The sequence below is a fragment of the Hemiscyllium ocellatum genome, chromosome 10 (genome assembly GCF_020745735.1).
Source record: "Hemiscyllium ocellatum isolate sHemOce1 chromosome 10, sHemOce1.pat.X.cur, whole genome shotgun sequence".
In the NCBI taxonomy this organism is placed as follows: domain Eukaryota; kingdom Metazoa; phylum Chordata; class Chondrichthyes; order Orectolobiformes; family Hemiscylliidae; genus Hemiscyllium; species Hemiscyllium ocellatum.
In genome coordinates, this window is record NC_083410.1 from 97,643,935 (window position 1) to 97,662,684 (window position 18,750).

The 18,750-nt window shown below is 46.5% G+C and overlaps 1 protein-coding gene across 2 annotated transcripts in view; it reads left to right on the forward strand.

Annotated features, from left to right (window-relative positions):
• slc24a3 (solute carrier family 24 member 3) overlaps positions 1-18,750 on the forward strand; it is a 379,752-nt gene that overhangs the window by 198,178 nt on the left and 162,824 nt on the right. For both annotated transcript variants that reach the window (XM_060831785.1, XM_060831784.1), the window contains exon 3: positions 17,165-17,241. In XM_060831785.1, the coding sequence (XP_060687768.1) occupies positions 17,165-17,241 (77 nt within the window). The remainder of the gene's footprint in view (positions 1-17,164; positions 17,242-18,750) is intronic.

The following is an 18,750-nucleotide window of genomic DNA, read 5'->3' on the forward strand; positions in this document are numbered from 1 at the left end:
AGGGTAAATGTAGGGGAATGGGCCTGGGTGGGTTACTCTTCAGAGGGTTGGTGTGGACTTGTTGGGCCGAAGGGAATCTAGTCTTTAAAAAAAAGGGTGGGAAGGATTTATGACAATTGTGACAGGGGGCAGGGACTTCAGTTCCTTGGATAGATTGGATAGAGAGGTAAAGAGGAGATTGATAGAGTTGTTAAAAACCATGGGGGGCCTGTGCAGAGCAGGTTAGGGGAAATGCTCCCAAGAGCAGAAAGGAAAGTAGGAACTGGAGTAGACCAATCAGCCCCTTGAGGTGGAAGACCAGAGGATAATACTTTAAGTTGAAAGGCAAAAGAGCAGCTGGACGAAATTCACAGTGATTGGTTAGGATGTGGAATGCATTGTCTGAGAGCGTGGTGAAGGCAGCTTCAATTGTAGCTTTCTGAGCGAATTGGATAATTACCTGAAGGTAGAAAAGGATGCACAGCTTTGGGGGGGAAAAGCAGAAGAGTGGGGTTAACTGAGGCAAGATTCAGCATGGACACGTCACATTGAATTACTTTCTTCTGTGTGATAACCATTCTACAATAGTCAAGCACCTAGGAAGTCTCCTAGATAATGGCGAGTGACGACTGATCATTGTTTTATTTCAGTCAGTGTCACTGGCTTTATGCAGGAGACAGCACTGCTAATGGCCACCATCAGGAAGTAGAAGCAGAAACAATTAAAATACGAGCAACATCTAAGTCCCAGTCCATCAAGGTCTGGGAGTGTGCAATAAAGGATAGCAGGATCAATAGAATTTTAATAAAGATCACTGGTGTCACAATCACAGATCACAACCAAGCATCACTGAAGGACAGTCTCAGTTCTCTTTCTTTTAAAGGCGGACTGAGATAGTCAAATGTATGTCCAGTGGCTGCCTGGAGAGGAACCGTAGAATGTCTCACCTGCGTGCGTCCAGGATGTTTCAAAGAGAGAAGATGCATGGCACACTCCTGGAGGTTCTCTCAGACTGTGAAACTGATGCAAAAAAAGACACCAGTCTGGTTGGGAGTCAGGTTTATATTTCCCCCCTTTCAAAAACACACAAAAAACGATATAAAATGTGAGCTCCAACCCTTGTCTGTGTGTGTTAGTGGCCTGATATCCTAGTGTATGGACTAGTGGACCGTGAGGGTCCCAGTTTTGAGAGCGTCCAATAGACGCTCATGCAGCACAGGTGAACAAAGCGAAAAGATGGCCTAGCCACTGTCAAAAGGAATGAAGTCACAACCGTTTCAATTAACCAGCCAAACCAAAGATTTCAATCAATTATTCAACAATCAACTATTCACCTGCCAGAGGCAACAGCCACCAAAACCACCACAACCATCTTCCATCCACTTTTCATAAATGACTCAGTGACTGACCTACATATTGTCTTCATCTTTATCCTTTTTTTGCATTTGTGTGTGTTGTGTTATTATTTCTTCCAAATTTGGTACTAATAAGCTCTTTTGTTAGCTCGACTCAAGAAAGTTTGGTTAAATTGGTTTTTTATGTCCAGGAGAATGATATCCACAAGGGAAGGAATCCTTTATAAATGTTAAAATCACACAACACCGGGTTATAGTCCAACAGGTTTATTTGGATTTACTAGCTTTTGGAGTGACGCTCCTTCATCAGGTGGTTGTGGAGCAGATTCATGAGACACAGATTTTATAGCAACAGGATTGCAACATTTACAAATGTTGTAACCATCCGAGGGGGCAAGTGAATAAAGAAAGGGGGGAGTTTCATCCCTCCTCACTCCAAAACTTGACAACTCGGAGTATCCGCTTTGGAGATCTGATAACTTGCAGAACCTCGCATGGGATCTGGTCAAATCACTAGCGTCTGGTGGCTAAATAAGGTCAATTTCATTTTCATTCTGTGAAAGGCTTGGACTTTTTTTTTCACTTTCCACGATTCGGCCATTTATAATCCCTGCGCTAATCTCAGCTGGCTCAAATACATCAGATCTTGTTACTGAAAATGGTAATGATTTTTTGTCAGTGATCGTATTTAGTCTATCTTTTTGTGAGATGTGCACGCCTGAGTAACGCGTGTTGAAATTTTCTGAAACCACAGAAGCCGACATAGCAGAAAGTAGGGGAGAAGTCAAGCTTCCTTTCATTTGCAGAACTTACAAAAGTTCTGTCACAGAACTCTCGTGGTGAGGCTAGCCGGTGATGATACCAGCTATGTGGACTCCCACTTCACGTTGTGGTTTCACAGAATGTCAACACATTGCACGAAAGATCACAAGTTTGCAACTTTCACAGGGACGAGAAATGGTCTGATTGTGAATTGCCAAAAATGGCTAATGCTTGAAAACAATTATAACCTCATGATGTAAAGTCTGAATTTGGTCGACCCAGTTGTTCATAATCCCATGATATCAATTGCAGATTTTTAACTTTATTTTCATTCTTTGCTCTTGCAATGTAGACATCAACATTTATTCTCAATCCTCGTTTGATAAAATTGGTTAAGATCAAAACTGGAGGTTGGCTAACGTGGTGCCACTATTTAAGAAAAGTGGTAAGGAAAAGCCAGGGAACTATAGACCAGTGAGCCTGACATTGGTGGTGGGCAAGTTGTTGGAGGGAATCCTGAGGGACAGGATTTACATGTATTTAGAAAGGCAAGGACTGATTTGGGAGAGTCAACATGGCTTTGTGTGTGGGAAATTGTAACTCACTAACTTGATTGAGTTTTTTGAAGAAGTAACGAAGAGGATTGATGAGGGCAGAGCAGTAGACGTGATCTGTATGGACTTCACTAAGGCATTTGACAAGGTTCCGCATGGTTAGCAAGGTTAGATCATATCGAATGCAGAGAGACCTAGGTATTTGGATACAGAGCTGGCTCAAAGGTAGAAGACAGAGAATAGTGGTGAAGGGTTGCTTTTCAGACTGGAGGCCTGTGACCAGTGATGTGCTACAAGAATCGATGATGGGTCCACTGCTTTTCATCATTTATATAAATGATTTTGATGTGAACATAGGAGGTATGGTTAGTAAGTTTGCAGATGATACCAAAATTGGAGATGTAGTGGACAGCAAAAAACATTACCTCAGATTGCAACAGGATCTTGACTAGGTGGGCCAATGGGCCAATGAATGGCAGATGGAGTTTAATTTAGATAAATGCAAGATGCTGTATTTTGGAAAGGCAAATCAGAGCAAGACTTATGCACTTAATGGTAAGGTCCCGGGGCGTGTTGCTGAACAAAGAGACCTAGAAGTGTATGTGCATAGCTCCTTGAAAGTAGAGTCGCAGGTAGACAGGACAGTGAAGAAGGCATTTTGTATGTTTTCCTTTATTCGACAGAGCATCAAGTGTAAGTGTTGGGAAGTCAAGTTGCGGCTGTACGGGACATTGGTTAGGCCACTTTTGGAAAATGGCGAGCACTTGTGGTTTCCCTCCTATCGGAGGAATGTTGTGAAACTTGAAAGGTTCAGAAAAGGTTTACAAGGATGTTGCCAGGGTTGTAGGTTTTGTCCTATAGGGACAGATTGAATAGCTGGGACTGTTTTCCCTGGAGTGTTGGAGGATGAGGGGTGACCTTACAGAGGTTTATAAATTGTTAAGGGCCATAGATGGGGTGAATAGCCAAGGTCTTTTGCCTGGGGTCGGGGTTTCCAGAACTAGAGGGCATAGGTTTAAGGTCAGAGGGGAAAGATATATAAGGGACCTAAAGGGCAATGTTTTCGTGTAGAGGGTGGTGCGTGTATGGAATGAGCTGCCAGAGGAAGTGGTGGAGACTGGTACAATTACAGCATTTAAAAGGCATCTGGATGGGTATGTGAATAGGAAGGGTTTAAAGGGATGAGGTCCAAATGCTGACAAAAGGGACTAGATTAATTCAGTATATCTGGTCAGCGTGGACAAGTTGGACTGAAGGGTCTGTTTCCGTGCTGTACATCTCTTATGACACTCTCACTCTTCCACCTCTGGACTGAAGTCACGTTGGCCAGACCGGGTGAGAATGGCAGGTTTCTGTCCCCCAAGCACATTCCTGAACCAATTGGGGTTCGACAACTCACTGACTTTGTTGTCACTTTTACAGGTATCAGACTTTCAAAATAAATCATTTATTCAATTTCTTCACTGCCAAAGCTTGGATTTAATGCTTGCATTCTCTGGATTGTGTAACCAGTGTTATAACTATTGCTCTTCAGTAATGTTCGATTATAATTGACATTTGGAAGAAGATGGTCAATATCTCCTGAGCCCATACAAGAAGCATTTAATTCATAGAATCCATATAGTGTGGAACAGGCTCTTCAGCCCAACAGCTCCACACCAACTCTCTGAAGAGTAATCCACCCAGACCCATTCCCCCCTTCCTTATTACTTTACATTTACACCTGACCTACACATCCCCAAACACTATAGGCAATTTAGCCTGGCCAATTCACTCTAACCTACACATCTTTGAATTGTGGGAGGAAACCAAGGCGCCCAGAGGAAACCCACGCAGACACGGGGAGAATGTGCAAACTCCACATAGTCACTCAAGGCTGGAATTGAACCTGGGTCCCTGGTGCTGTGAGGCAGTCATGCTAGCCACTGAGCCACCGTGCCGATGTTCTATTGATAGAAGGCAATGGGCCCCCTGATTGTCTTGTTGCCTGTACAATAATCCTCAGGTGGTTAGCATTCTGGGATATTGGAGGATTGGTTGGCTTGAATTGACGTCATAGTCATAGAGTTATGGAGGTCTACAGCACAGAAAAAGGTCTTTTGGCCCATCAAGCCTGTACAGGTCACAAATACTACAGTGAGTAATTCACTTCCTGACTCCCGAAAAAAATATTCACCATCTACAAGGCACAAGTCCAGTGTGTGATTGAATGCTCCCCAACTGCCTGGATGAGTGCAGCCCCAACAACACTCAAGAAGCTTGACACCATCCAGGACAAAGCAGTCTGTTTGACTAGCACCATATCCACAAGTATCCACTCCCTCCACAACCCACACTCAGTAGCCACATTGTATACTATCTACAAGACGCACTACAGACATTCATCAAGGATCATTAACAATACCTTCCAAACCCATGACTACTTCCATCTAGGAGGACAAGGGCAGCATATACCAAGCAGATACTTGGTAACTTCCATGTTCCCCTCCAAGCCACTCGCCAACCTGATTTGGAAATATATTTGTCGCTGGGTCAAAATCCTGGAATTCCCTACCGAAGGGCATTGTGGGTCAACCCACAGCAGGTGGACTTGCAGAGGTTCAAGAAGGCAGCTCACCCCCACCTTCTCAAGGGGCAACTCGGGACGGGCAATAGATGAAACAAACACGTTACTGTTCCAGTCCCATTTTCCAGCATTTGTCTTGCATGTCTTGGCATCGCAAGTTCTGGAGGAGGTAACAGTAGGTGAGGCCACAAGGGATTTCAACACAAGAGTGATGACATCAAATTTGAGATGGCGGGTGACTGAAGCAAATGAAGGTCGATGAGATAGGAGTGATCATCAAGTGTAACTTTGTGCACGGGCATTGCTGAAGGCAGTGGAAGGTGAAGGATGGGGACTATCTAAGAGAACACTGGAGAAGAGTTGGCAAAAAATGATCAACTGAGGACAGAGCTGAGGACATTGTACCCTTTAATAGATGCACTTCAGAAACTCCTTTGGCACATCTGCCACTTAGATGGACAAGGGCAGCAAATGCTTGGGAACACCACCACGTGCAAGTTCCTCTCCAAGCCTCTCAACATAAGATATTGCCGTTCCTTCGTTGTTGCTGGGCCAAAAACTCCCTCAGCAATGACACTTAAGGGGGTGTATCCACAACCAAATGGACAGTTCAAGAAGACATCTCACTATCACCGCCTTTCAAAGGCAATTGGGGTAGTATCGAATGCCAGACTTGCCAAAGATGGCCCAAACTTGATGAGTGGTTAAAAAAAATGTTTCTGAAAAGGAAGGAGGTAATCAATGTAGGTGAAAGCACAGTGTCCTCAGCAACTGCATCGCCTGATACAGTGAGGGAGTCGTTCGGTGTACCAAATCCATTTCGGAAGCAATGGGTTTGACAGCTAACACAAGCACCAGCTCCTCAGTGTCACGCCTTGAGAAACTAAGAAGGCCGAGCCGTGCAAAGCAAGTGTTGGAAAATGGGATTGGAATGGTTAGGTATTTGTTTCATTTATTGCCCGTCCCTAGTTGCCTTGAGAATGTGGTGGTGAGCTGTCTTCTTGAACCACACGTCCTTTGCTTATTCAGTGAATCCTACTCGATTTATTCCTCACACTCTTGTGCTTATAATGTTGCAGTTCGTGTGCGATGGGGCACACAGTTGTCAGCGACTCAATTGTCAAGCTGCTGCATGCTCAATGCCAGCCTGCAGATGGGCAGTGACGTTGTGCTGGGTGAAGCTGAGAACACAGCTCTCCAGGACTGTTGATGGTGCGGGAGCAAGGGGGTGCATTTTGAGCTGAAATGACTGTGGCATATTTGCACTGCGCGTCATGCAGGAAAGGTTAAGCTGCTTTTGAGTCATTGCTTAAAGAGTACTTCACTAGGGCCACACTGAGGTCCACAGTCTATCTCGAACAATTCAGCTTAAGTTGATGCTTGTTTGTCCCCTTCCTCCCAACATGTGCAAACCACCTCACAATGTGGTGTATTCCAGTTCTGTCATGTTCACACGAGACCTATTTTAGAAGTTTACACTGTGAAATCAAACGGTGCTTAGTGTTTTTGAGCCGTATTGATGGAACCTTTTTTTTATCAAAACTGGGGACCTAACACACTGGGTGAGAGCTCTGATGTCAGATTTCCCTACATCCCCACAAAAGCAGAGTGTTGTATCACTGGATCTAATAAATTATGCGTCTTCCTGTACTTTCGAACAACACGGATCGGCCAGTTTGAAAAGCAATGAAGCACAATTAAAATCTGATTTGATAAAGTGATTAGCAAAGTGTGCGCAATTGGCCTATTACATCCCTCATAAAGCAGTAGAACATAGAACAGTAAAGCACAAGAACAGGCCCTTCGGTCCACGATGTTGCGCCAAACATGACGTCAAAGTTAACCAATCCCCTTCTGCCTGCCCTTGGTCCATATCCCTCCATTCCTTGTACATTCACCTGCTTATCGAAAAGCCCATTAATGCCCCTTTTGTATCTAAAATGGTAGCCATTTTGTGACGAAGGTTCTGTGTAACTGAGCTGTATTCACTTTATGTTATAAAACCACATTGCTTTTTTTTTAAACTGAAGTCGATGAACTTATACAGAAACAAATTGGGCCCTCCCTGTGTCTAAGGGCAGCGATTAACCTTTAACCGAGATCTGTGCATCTATAGACGGCGATAGTTAGCATTCAGAGAGCAAAGTTATTCCTGGCCAATTTGCTGTCAGGTCTCTGTTATGTTGGACATGATCCCTATGGTGTGAAAAGAGGTCATTCAGTCCATTAAGTCTACACTGACCCTCCAAAGAGCATCCAACCAGGCCTAGTCTTCCATCCTAACCCTGCCTTTCCCATGGCTAATGTACCTAGCCTGCACATGCCTGGATACTGTGGGCAACTTAGCATGGCCATTCCACCTAACCCGCCCATCTTTGGACCACCTAACCCGCCCATTTTTGGACTGTGGGAGGAAACTGGAGCATCCAGAGGAATCCCACACAGACACAGGGAGAATGTGCGAACACCACACAGGCACCCCAGGGTGGAATCGAACCCTGATGCAGCAGTGTTTACCACTGAGTCATCCATAAAGATGCATAGATTAAAGCCATTTTACTCTTCTGTTAGGTAGCACAGCAGCAGATTTATTTTTGTTTTGCAGTAAGGAATAAGAATTTTATCTTATGCTTCAACCACCCTTCGTGATGTTGGATTTTCAGGTGGATCCCTGTTGGAATATTTGAGTCAATGTAATATAGCCACACTAGGCGAAAGTGAGGGCTGCAGTTGCTGGAGATTAGAGTTGAGAGTGTGGCGCTGGAAAAGCACAGCAGGTCGGGCAGCATCCGAGGAACAGGAAAATCGATGTTCCAGGCGAAAGGCCTTCATAAGAAATGAGGCTGGGAGCCTTGGGAGTGGAGATGTAAATGGGATGGGGGTGGAGCTGGTAGCTGAGAGGATGATAGGTGGATGGAGGTGGGGATAATATAGCCGTACACTCCTCAGGGTTATGTTCAGTTCAGGAAAACATTCTGCGCAGTGAGCAGAATAGATCTTCACCAACAACAGCTTATGCAGCATGCTTATTGCAAGAAAATGTGCCAGGCACTTCAAAAGCATTATAAAACAAAAAATGACCATCTAATGACACCATCAGGTGACCAAAAGGTTGGTCAAACAGGCAGTTTTTTAACAAGCAAAGAAAAAAGGCAAGCTTTGGGGAGACTAAAGGAGGAAATTCAGGCCTTCAAGCCCAGAGACCTGAAGGCAAGGTTACACCCAGTGGAGCAATGTCAGTCCACTGAATATCAGGGAGGTTTGTGAGGCTAGAACTGAACATAGATGTCTGAACAGTTGTGGGACTGGAAGGAATTGTAGATTTTGGAGAGCTGAGGCCATGGAGAGATTTGAAAGCAAGAGTAAAGATTTTAAAGTCAAAATGTTGTTTTGGCCAGTGGTCAGGATCAGGAATTCTCTGCCTGAGAGTGTGGTGGAAGGAAGATTCAATTGAGGCCTCCAAAGGGCACTTTAAATAACTAAATGAAGAGAGAGGATTTGGAGGCCATTTCAGCAAAAGGTGGCAGAGTGGGGACATGTGACCTTGCTCACTTAGAGGGCTGGTACAGATACAAGTGACCTCCTGTGTTGCATTGATTCTGGAATTACTCTTTGGCGAGATGCTTCTAGCACTTTCTGAATATATTTGAAAACCTGCTTCCAGTGCTGGAGGTATGCCAGTACTGTTGCCTCAGCACCAGGGACCCGGGTTCGATTCCAGCCTCGAGCGACTGTCTATGTGGAGTTTGCACATTCTCCCCGTGTCTGTGTGGGTTTCCTCTGGGTGCTCCGGTTTCCTCCCATAATCCAAAGATGTGCAGGTTAGGTGAATTGGCTGTGCTAAATTACCCATAGTGTTCAGAGATGTGTAGGTTAGGTTGATTATCCATGGGAAATGCAGGGCTACAGGGATAGGGTGGGGGTGCAATTTGGAGGGCAGTGTGGACTCAATGGGCCAAATGGCTTGCTTCCACACTGTCGCGATTCTATGACTCTAATCCTTCACTGGTTGATGTTTGACACAAGAGAGAACAGCGCATTGGTATCATATATAACAGTCTCCATCCAATATTAGTAGGTTTTTAATGGACACTGCAGAATAGTGATTGGGTGTGATGCTTTATCTCTGTTGTGTAGTTTTGGAGATGAGCTCAGCAAATAGAACCTTCCTGGTTTGGATGTGTCATTACCACAGTACATAAGCCTTATCAACTCTGTCAGCACTCCTCTGTCAGGGAGATATAATCTTAAAAAACATGGAGAAGAGTAAGTGATAATTGCAGCCAGCGGGAGTGTGAAGTGGAGGAAAACAAAACGGTTTTAATAAAACCGATGGTATCTTTTTGGCCTTCACAGGCAGTGTTTAGAACCTGCCAATGAGCTGGAATACCCATCATTTTTTTTCTCTCTTCTTATGTCGCTTGTGCCTTCAGAGTGCTGGTAATTCAAGGAAATAAAGTTAAGGAGGCATTGCTTTTGTAATCAAGTCTTCCATAACTCTTCATTGTGTTTATAAATCACTCCGAGTTCATTATCCATTGGGTAATGCAGCAGTGATTTGTACTCTCACTCGTCATGAGCAGCTCAAAAGATTTATTGCTGCTATCTCTCTTTTAATAACGAAAAAGCTAAGACTCAGAAAAAAGGCACGCAATCAAAAATAAACATGAGTGGAGGCGAGGATACGGTTGCCAACTCTGGTTGGATATTTGCCTGCAAATTTCAAAATATTCCACCCTCAAACACTGTCCCCAGCCCCTAAACACCATTGATCTCCCACAATTGCCACCCTTGCCAGTCATAGATTCTGTACGGGGGTGAAAGATCCCCACTGGCCTTTTGAAGAGCATCCCATGACCCCTACCCTATTACTGTAACCCTATGGCTAATCCACCAGCCTGCACTTCACTGGAAACTATGGGCAATTTAGCCTGGCCAATCCACCTCACTTTGGACAATGATTCTTAACTCTCAACTTTTTAAAGCTAGCTCCCGTGATTTCCCAAACAAATGGTCAAAGGAACTGAGAGGAAAAAGTGCTACATTGATGAATGCCCTGAGGGCTTGTCTTCTGAGTGCTACCCTGGAGATTACCTTCTGTTGTGGAGCATTATCATAGAGTCCCTACAGTGTGGAAAACAGGCCCTTCGGCCCAACAAGTCCACACCAACCCTCCGAACAGCAACCCGCCCAGACCCACTCCTCCGCCCTATTATCTTATACTTACCCCTGAATAATGCACCTAACCTACACATCCCTGAAAACTACAGGCAATTTAGCCTGGCCAGTCCACCTGACCTGCGCACCTTTGGATTGTGGGAGGAAACTGGAGCACCCGGAGGAAACCCACGCAGACATGGGGAGAATATGCAAACTCCACACAGTCGCCCGAGGCTGGAATCGAACCCAGGTCCCTTTGCTCCTGTCTCAGGTCATCTGCTCTTGAAGCTCTCATACATGCCTTCATTAGCTCTAGTCTTCACCATCCCAATATCTTCCTGGGAGGAGGGTGGTGCTCGGGGGAAGGGAACTGAGAGTGCAGTAGATGGATGGAGGTGGGGGTAATGGTGATAGATCGGAGAGGAGGGTGGAGTGGATAGGTGGGAAGGAAGATGGACAGGTAGGACAGTTCATGAGGGCGGTGCCGAGTTGGAAGGTTGGAACTGGGATAAGGTGGGAGGATGGGAAATGAGGAAACTGGTGAACTCGACATTGATGCCATGGGGTTGGAGGGTCCCGAGGGGGGAAGATGAGGCATTTTTCCTCCAGGCGTCGGGTGATTAGGGAGTGGCGATGTAGGAGGCCCAGGACCTGCAAGTCCTTGGTGGAGTGGGAGGGGCAGTTGAAGTGTTTAGCCACGGGGCGGTGGGGTTGGTTGATGTGAGTGTCCCAATGATGTTCCCTGAAGCGCTCTGCAAGTAGGTGTCCTGTCTCCCTAATGTGGAGGAGACTACATTGCGAGCAATGGATACAGTAAATGACATGTGTGGAAGTGCAGGTAAATCTCTGTTGGATGTGGAAGGCTCCTTTGGGGCCTTGGATAGAGGTGAGGGGGGAGGTGCAGGCACAGGTTTTGCAATTACCGCGGTGGCAGGGGAAGGTGCCAGGATGGGAGGGCGGGTTGGTGGGGAGCCTGGACCTGACAAGGGAGGCGCGGAGGGAGTGGTCTTCACAGAAAGCAGATAGGGTTGAGCAGGGAAATATATCACTGCTGGTGGGGTCTGTTTGTAGGTGGTGGAAATAGCGGAGGATGATACAATGTATGCAGAGGTTGGTGGGGTGGAAGTTGAAGACCGGGGCTCTGTCCTTGTTGCTGTTAGAGGGGTGGAGTTCGAGGGTGGAGGTGCAGGAAGTGAATGAGATGTGCTGGAGGGCATCATCAACCATGTGGGAGGGGCAATTGTGGTCTTTAAAGAAGGAGGTCATCTGGTGTGTTCTGTGGTGGAACTGGTCCTCCTGGGAGCAGATATAATGGAGGCAAAGGAATTGGGAATAAGGGATAGCATTTTTACAGGAGGTAGGGTGGGAAGGGGTGTAGTCCAGGTAGCTGTGGGAGTCGGTGGGTTTGTAGAAGATGTCTGTGTTGAGTCAATCACTGTTGATGGAGGTGGAGAGGTCCAGGAAGGGGAGGGAGGTGTCTGAGAAGGTCCAGGTGAACTTAAGGTTGGGGTGGAATGTTTTGGTGGAGTTGATGAACTGCTCAACCTCTTTGTGGAAGCACGATGTGGCGCTAATACAGTCAACAGTGTAGCGGAGGAAAAGGTGGGGAGTGGTGCCGATGTGACTGTGGAAGATGGACTGTTCCACGTAACTGACAGAGAGACAGGCATAGCTGGGGCCTATGTGGGTGCCCATGCCTATCCCTTTCATCTGGAGGAGGTGGGAGGATTCAAAGGACAAATTATTGAGGGTGAGGACCAGTTTAGCCAAACAAATGAGTGTGTCAGTGGAAGGGTACTGGTGGGGTTGCCGGGAGAGGAAGAAATAGAGGGCTTGGAGGCCCTTGTCATGGTGGATGGAGCTGTAGAGGGACTGGATGTCCATGGTGAAGATGAGGCGTTGGGGGCCGGGGAAACAAAAGTCTTGGAGCAGGTGGAGGATGTGGGTGGTGTCCCAAGCATATGTAGGGAGTTCCTGAATCAGGGAGAATCGAACAGTATCGAGGTATGTGGAATTGAGTTCAGTTCAAGATAGTGGAGATGAGAGGGGAATTTATTTTTGTTTGTCATGAAATAATGAAACCCATACCAGGTTAAACTGGCTTGTTCAGTTTTACTTTAGCTGGAACAGCATCTGCCCCTCATATGGACTCTGGTTCACAATGGACAGGACTTCTTTAAAGTCAATCTGTACCTATTGCCATTACTATCCCCCTTTATATCTCTTTAACTTCCTACTTAGCCCCTCCACTCCTTTCCCATTTCCCTTCCACATAAACAGCAACATCACCACCTTCCGGGAGATAGGAACAGTCTTAGTTCCTGACAGAGTCATTTCCAGGCGGTGGCTGCACTCCCAGTGTGGATGGGAATGGCATGAAACAGCTGTGGCTTGGGAAAGCAGAGTTGGGGGGGGGGGGTCTGCGTTTAGGGCAGCACAGTGGTTAGCACTGCTGCCTCACAGTGGCAGGGACCCGGGTTTGATCCCAGCCTCGGGCGACTGTCTGTGTGGAGTTTGCACATTCGCCCGTGTCTGCGTGGGTTTCCTCTGGGTGCTCCAGTTCCCTCCCACAGGTTAGGTGGATTGACTGTGCTAAATGGCTAAATGGGTTAGTCTTTGGAAATATGAGGTTTTCGGTTAGGAGGGTGGGTGGGGGTGGGATGCTGTTTGGACTCAATGGGTCGAATGGCCTACTTGCACACTGAAAGGTTTCTGTAACAGTACATAACCGTTGTGGACCTTGACCTGTATTCAAGCTTTTATCACGATGGCCTGTCTTCAACCAGTCCTTGACCCATCCTCACTCCAATCCCCACCGTATGAATCCTCCAAGGCCTTCCCACACCAAGTGGAACTTGAACAGACATGAATTTTCTCAGCCTGTTGACAACGGGTTGAGAAAGGGTCTTGAATGTGGGGAGAGGGGGGAGTATATTGGTGGGAGAGGAAGGAAAATGGCAAGACGAGGACATCACGAGGGGAGTCCGATGAAGTTTGCCGTCTGGAGAAGGGTGGCTGTTCATTGATTCACAAAGCGGTCACTCGAGAGCAATGGGCATTTTGATCACTCAGTGAGGGGAAGGGGAGGACCGCCCAGTGAAAGCTGGCACCTCCCGGCAGTTTCCAGGCACCCCGCCAACCCCAGAAACAATGACCACGTTCCCAGCAACAGCGTCACCACCGCTCATCAATTCCTTTGTTCCCAAGCATGTCAGCAAACGCGCTCAAAATTGTCCCAGCTCAATTTTTCTAACGGTTCGATTTTATTTCCTCTCCCAAGTTTGCTCACAGCGGCACCTTGGAGATCTGATTTTTGTTTGAAAAAACGTAGTTACTTTTTGTTTTCTAAGCCTACCCGGATTTGCCAGCACCACACGTGAACTGGAATGTTGCAATTCATGACGGAGCCACTGTGTTAATAAACATTAGACGTGAAACAGTCATCGTATAAACTATTATGAGCGACAATAAATATAATTGCATTTTATTTTATCGTTTCCAAGCTGTTTAATTAGAGTGGTTTATGACGCTGAGAAAGAGAGAGAGAGAATCACTGCAGCAATTCTCAGCCTCTTTGTTCCATTCTTCCCTTCGAAACTGTCTTCAGTTGAAATGTTTGTCTCCTGGACTCAGCCCGCTCACACCCCATTGCCATTTGATTTCCATCATCATGACTTCCTATCCTCAGTAAATATTAACAAAATAACACATGCTATAAATAACCATAAGACCATAAGACATAGGAGTGGAAGTAAGGCCATTCGGCCCATCGAGTCCACTCCGCCATTCAATCACGTATGCACTCAATTGGATCTACAGCACTTTTGGTCAATCCTGAGATCACTCAAGGAACAACGTACAGTTAGGTTCTCTCTATTTATTTTTCTTTTCTCTTTAGAGGTGCAGTGAACAATAACTGAAACCAAAAAGGTGCAGAGAATGAGGGAGAGATGAATTGGAAACGGTTATGAAGGGGGCTGTGAAGCGTTCCATCACTTCTGGAGTACTGTGAGCAGTTTTGGTCCCCTTACTTTAGCAAAGACGGTAGCCATGATGTGGGGGGAGCCGGTGTTGGACTGGGGTGGACAAAGTTAAACATCACACAACACCAGGTTACAGTCCAACAGGTGTATTTGGAAGCACTAGCTTTCGGAGCGCCGCTCCTTCATCAGGCAACTGTAACCTGGTGTTGTTTGATTTTTAACTTTAGCAAAGATATTATTTCATTGGAGGCAGTTCAGAAGAGGTTCACTAGGATGTCCCCCTGCCCGAGTATGGAGGGATTGTCCTTTGAACTAAAAGCCGACCAACGTTGGGAATCTACTCACTGTAGTTTTCGAGGAATGAGAGGTGATCTCATTGTAACATGCAGGTTTCTGAAGGGGCTTGACAAGGTGAATGCTGAGAAGGTGCCTCCCCTCCATGGGAGAGTCTGGGGACAGAGGGCACAGTCTCAGAATAAAGTGGCACCAATTCAAGATTGAGATAAGGAGGATTTTGTTTTTCTCAGTGGTTGAGTGTTTGGAATTCCTTACCACAGAGAGATTTGGTGGCAGAGTCCTTGGGTATATTTAAGATTCTTGATGAGAAGGGGGAGTCCAGGATTATGAGGAAAGGGCAAGAAAATGCACAAGAAGCATGTCATCTTGTTGAATGGTGGAGTAAACTCAAGGGGCTGAATGGCTTCCTCCTGTTCCTGTTTCTTGTGGTCTTATATTCTTGTAGCCCCTGCAGTGCCCACCCCTCTCTAAGTGCCTTGAGGGCATTGGTTCTTCTGCTATTTTCAGAGTTCTGTTTCTGCCTAGCATGGTTTGTGGTGGAATGCAGCCTTCATCCCTGATGAATGGGGCACTTTGTGGAGTTGCCGCTCCACCGCCCAGGCACTGGCACCCAGCGACACGCCAACCAGCCTTCCACCCATTCCACGTTGGAAATACATTCTCTGTGTGACAGCTCGAAAAGCCAATAAATAAGTCATAGCCATCAAAAGCAAAATGGGGGTGGGGGGGAGGGTGGGTGGGAGCTGGATAAAGATTGGCAGTGGGGGAGAGTTCAGTTCTTTGGGACATGTTTAATTGTACTTACCATTTTAAATGTGTTCCTGGGTATTGAAAAGTGATCAATAATCAATATCTACATCCCTTTCAATGTTCAGACAAGGATACAGGTTACGGTGTGCCAAGAAAGTGCTAAGGGCTACCTGGCAGACATAGGGTGGCACGGTGGCACTGCTGCCTCACAGCACCAGAGATTTGGGTTTAATTCCTGCTTCAGGTGACTGACTATGTGGAGTTTGCACGTTCTCCCCGTGTCTGCGTGGGTTTCCTCCGGGTGCTCCAGTTTCCTCCCACAGTCCAAAGATGTGCGGGTCAGGTGAATTGGCCATGCTAAATTGCCCGTAGTGTTAGGTAAAAGGTAAATGTAGGGGTATGGGTGGGTTGTGCTTTGGCGGGTCGGTGTGGACTTGTTGGGCCGAAGGGCCTGTTTACACACAGTAAGTAATCTAATCTAATAGTGTTAGGTGAAGGGGTAAATATAGGGGAATGGGTCTGGGTGGGTTGCTCTTCGGCGGGTCGGTGTGGACTTGTTGGGCTGAAGGGCCTGTTTCCACACTGTAGGGAATCTAATATGGCTGGCACAGTGGCTCAGCAGTTAGCACTGCTGCCTCACAGCACCAGGGTCCAGGTTCAATTCCAGCCTCGGGCACCAGTCTGTGTGGGTTTCCTCCGGGTGCTCTGGTTTCCTCCCACAATCCAAAGATGTGCAGACCAGGTGAATTGGCCATGCTAAATTGCTCATAGTGCTAGGTGCATTAGTCAGAGGGAAGAGGGTCTGGATGGGTTACTATTCGGAGGGTCGGTGTGGACTTGTTGGGCTGAAGGGCCTGTTTCCACACTGTAAGTAATCTAAAAATTTCAGCCAGGAGCAGTCAACTCAAATCAGTGTTCTTTGGGACTCTATATAGGTCCTCCGTCAATTTGGCAGGGGGAGTGTATTCTTAATGGTGTGAGTTTGCGGGGCTGCAGCAGAGATTTATCCAGAAAGGACAGCATGGTGGCTCAGTGGTTAGCACTGCTGCCTCACAGTGCCAGGGACCCAGGTTCGATTCCCACCTCAGGCAACTGTCTGTCTAGAGTTTGCACATTCTCCCTGTGTCTGCGTGGGTTTTGTCCAGGTGCTCTGGTTTCCTCCCACAATTCAAAGATATGCAGGTTAGGGTGAATTGACCATGCTAAATGTGTAGGTAAGGTGTATTAGTCAGGGGTAAAGAAAGAATAATAGGTTGGGGAATGGGTCTAAGTGGGATACTCTTTGGAGGGTTGGCATGGACTTGTTGGGTCGAAGGGCCTGTTTCCATACTGTAAGGATTCCACTCTAAGTCATCAATTGATGGATCTCACCTGATTAAGGCCTGCTCCCTCTGAAATGCAGCGTTTCATGGGCTTGTGCAACAGAATGTGAGCTGGTTATGTATATGGCTGGCTCCTAATTTTCCTGACTCTGTTTTGTGCTTTCATGATGGCAGAGAGTGTGTTCCATGGTGTGTCAGTTCAGTGGCTCTTCCTACCTCAGTGACTGAGTGAGAAGAGGTTTCTGAATGGGCAGGGAGAGGGAAAGGGGCAGAGTGGCGGACAGAGACGCCATCAATCCTAAACCACATGAGAGCTGGAGCTTTCGACCTTGCGTTACCCTTCGGGCCCTCTCCTTCGAAATCAGTGAATTGGTGCTGTTTGCTTTTCCACAGGGTTTAAGTGGAATGAATTCACCTTTTTTTCATTCTTTTGCAGCTCTTCGTGAATTCCCCAATGACATCTTTACAAACGAGGAAAGAAGACATGGGGCGATCGCTCTCCATCTGCTCTGTGTAAGTCATAGCTTCCTTTTGTCACCATCATTCTAATGTTAAAGTTTTGGGTGGAATCATTGACTTCTCCACCTCCTGGTGCTGTCTGGCTTGCTGTGTTCTTCCAGCCTCCTGCCTGTCTTCCTTGAGTTCCAGCATCTGCAGTCTCTTTGTCTCTATTCTAGTGTTAAAAGCTAGTGTTGCCCAATGCAAGTATTTAGGAGGTTGATTGCAAAGGATTATTAGATTAGATTAGATTGCTTATAGTGTGGAAACAGGCCCTTCGGCCCAACACGTCCACACCAACCCACCACCCACCCATACCCCTACATTTACCCCTTACCTAACACTACGGGCAATTTAGCATGGCCAATTCACCTGACCCGCACATCTTTGGACTGTGGGAGGAAACCGGAGCACCCGGAGGAAACCCACGCAGACACGGGGAGAACGTGCAAACTCCACACAGTCAGTCGCCTGAGTCGGGAATTGAACCTGGGTCCCTGGCGCTGTGAGGCAGCAGTGCTCACCACTGTGCCACCGTGCCGCCCTTTATGTTTGCAACTCAGTGACACTTCAACAGGGGGCTAATAACAAAAGGTTTTGCTGCTGGTGTTTGATCTGGATGGAATCAAAGTCGACCAAAACGAATGAACCTGCTTTCCATGACTTTCTGAACCAATAATTTCGGATGAGTAACTAAGTTCTTACACTGAAAGTTCTGAAACTTCTCCTTGTCAGCAGTTATTTACTTGCAACCTTTGCAAATGTTCAGTTGACAATTTACTGCAATTCAAACATTTTGCTCTGAATGTCTGATCCCGCACTTGGGTGTACAGAGTTGAAAATTCCTGCCTCTGCCATCTAGACTCCAGTGAGCATGCCCCAGACATATGGAGTTCTGTTCCGGGCCAGAGTTGGAATTGGTCGCCTCGGTGTAGTCATCGGAGGCAACCACATGGGGGCAGTAGAGCCAAAACTTGGTCACAGTTGACAGGAAATCTATGAAATAAAAAGGAACAGCCATCATCCCTCCCACCCCACACAATCCCCATACCACTTCCTACTACCACCTCACCACCTTATAAGACCCTTTACAGCCTCTTACTTCCAAGTCATACCAACTCATGAACCCTCACCCATCACTATTTACCCTTATACCTGCTGTGCCAACTCACACATGAACAAACTTTAGAACCTTTGCTGAGATGAAATAATGCAATGTTCTAAGTGTCCGTTGAGAATTAAATTTTTTGCCTAAAAACATTCATTGATTTAAGAACTCCTTCACTACATTTCACATCCTTCGACTGCTTGATCCATATAAAAACAAGCATTTGTATTCACTGATCCACTTCAGAGACTTTATAAGTCTCAGAGCTGTCAGTCAAACTGTAAACTGACAGGCAGCCAACTGCGCTAACATTAGGTTGTGGAATCAGTCATGCCGTACGGATCTTTTTAATGGTAGCCCTCAAATTTATGTGAACAGACTTAACTGGCAAGCAGAGACTTTTTTTAAAACACTGT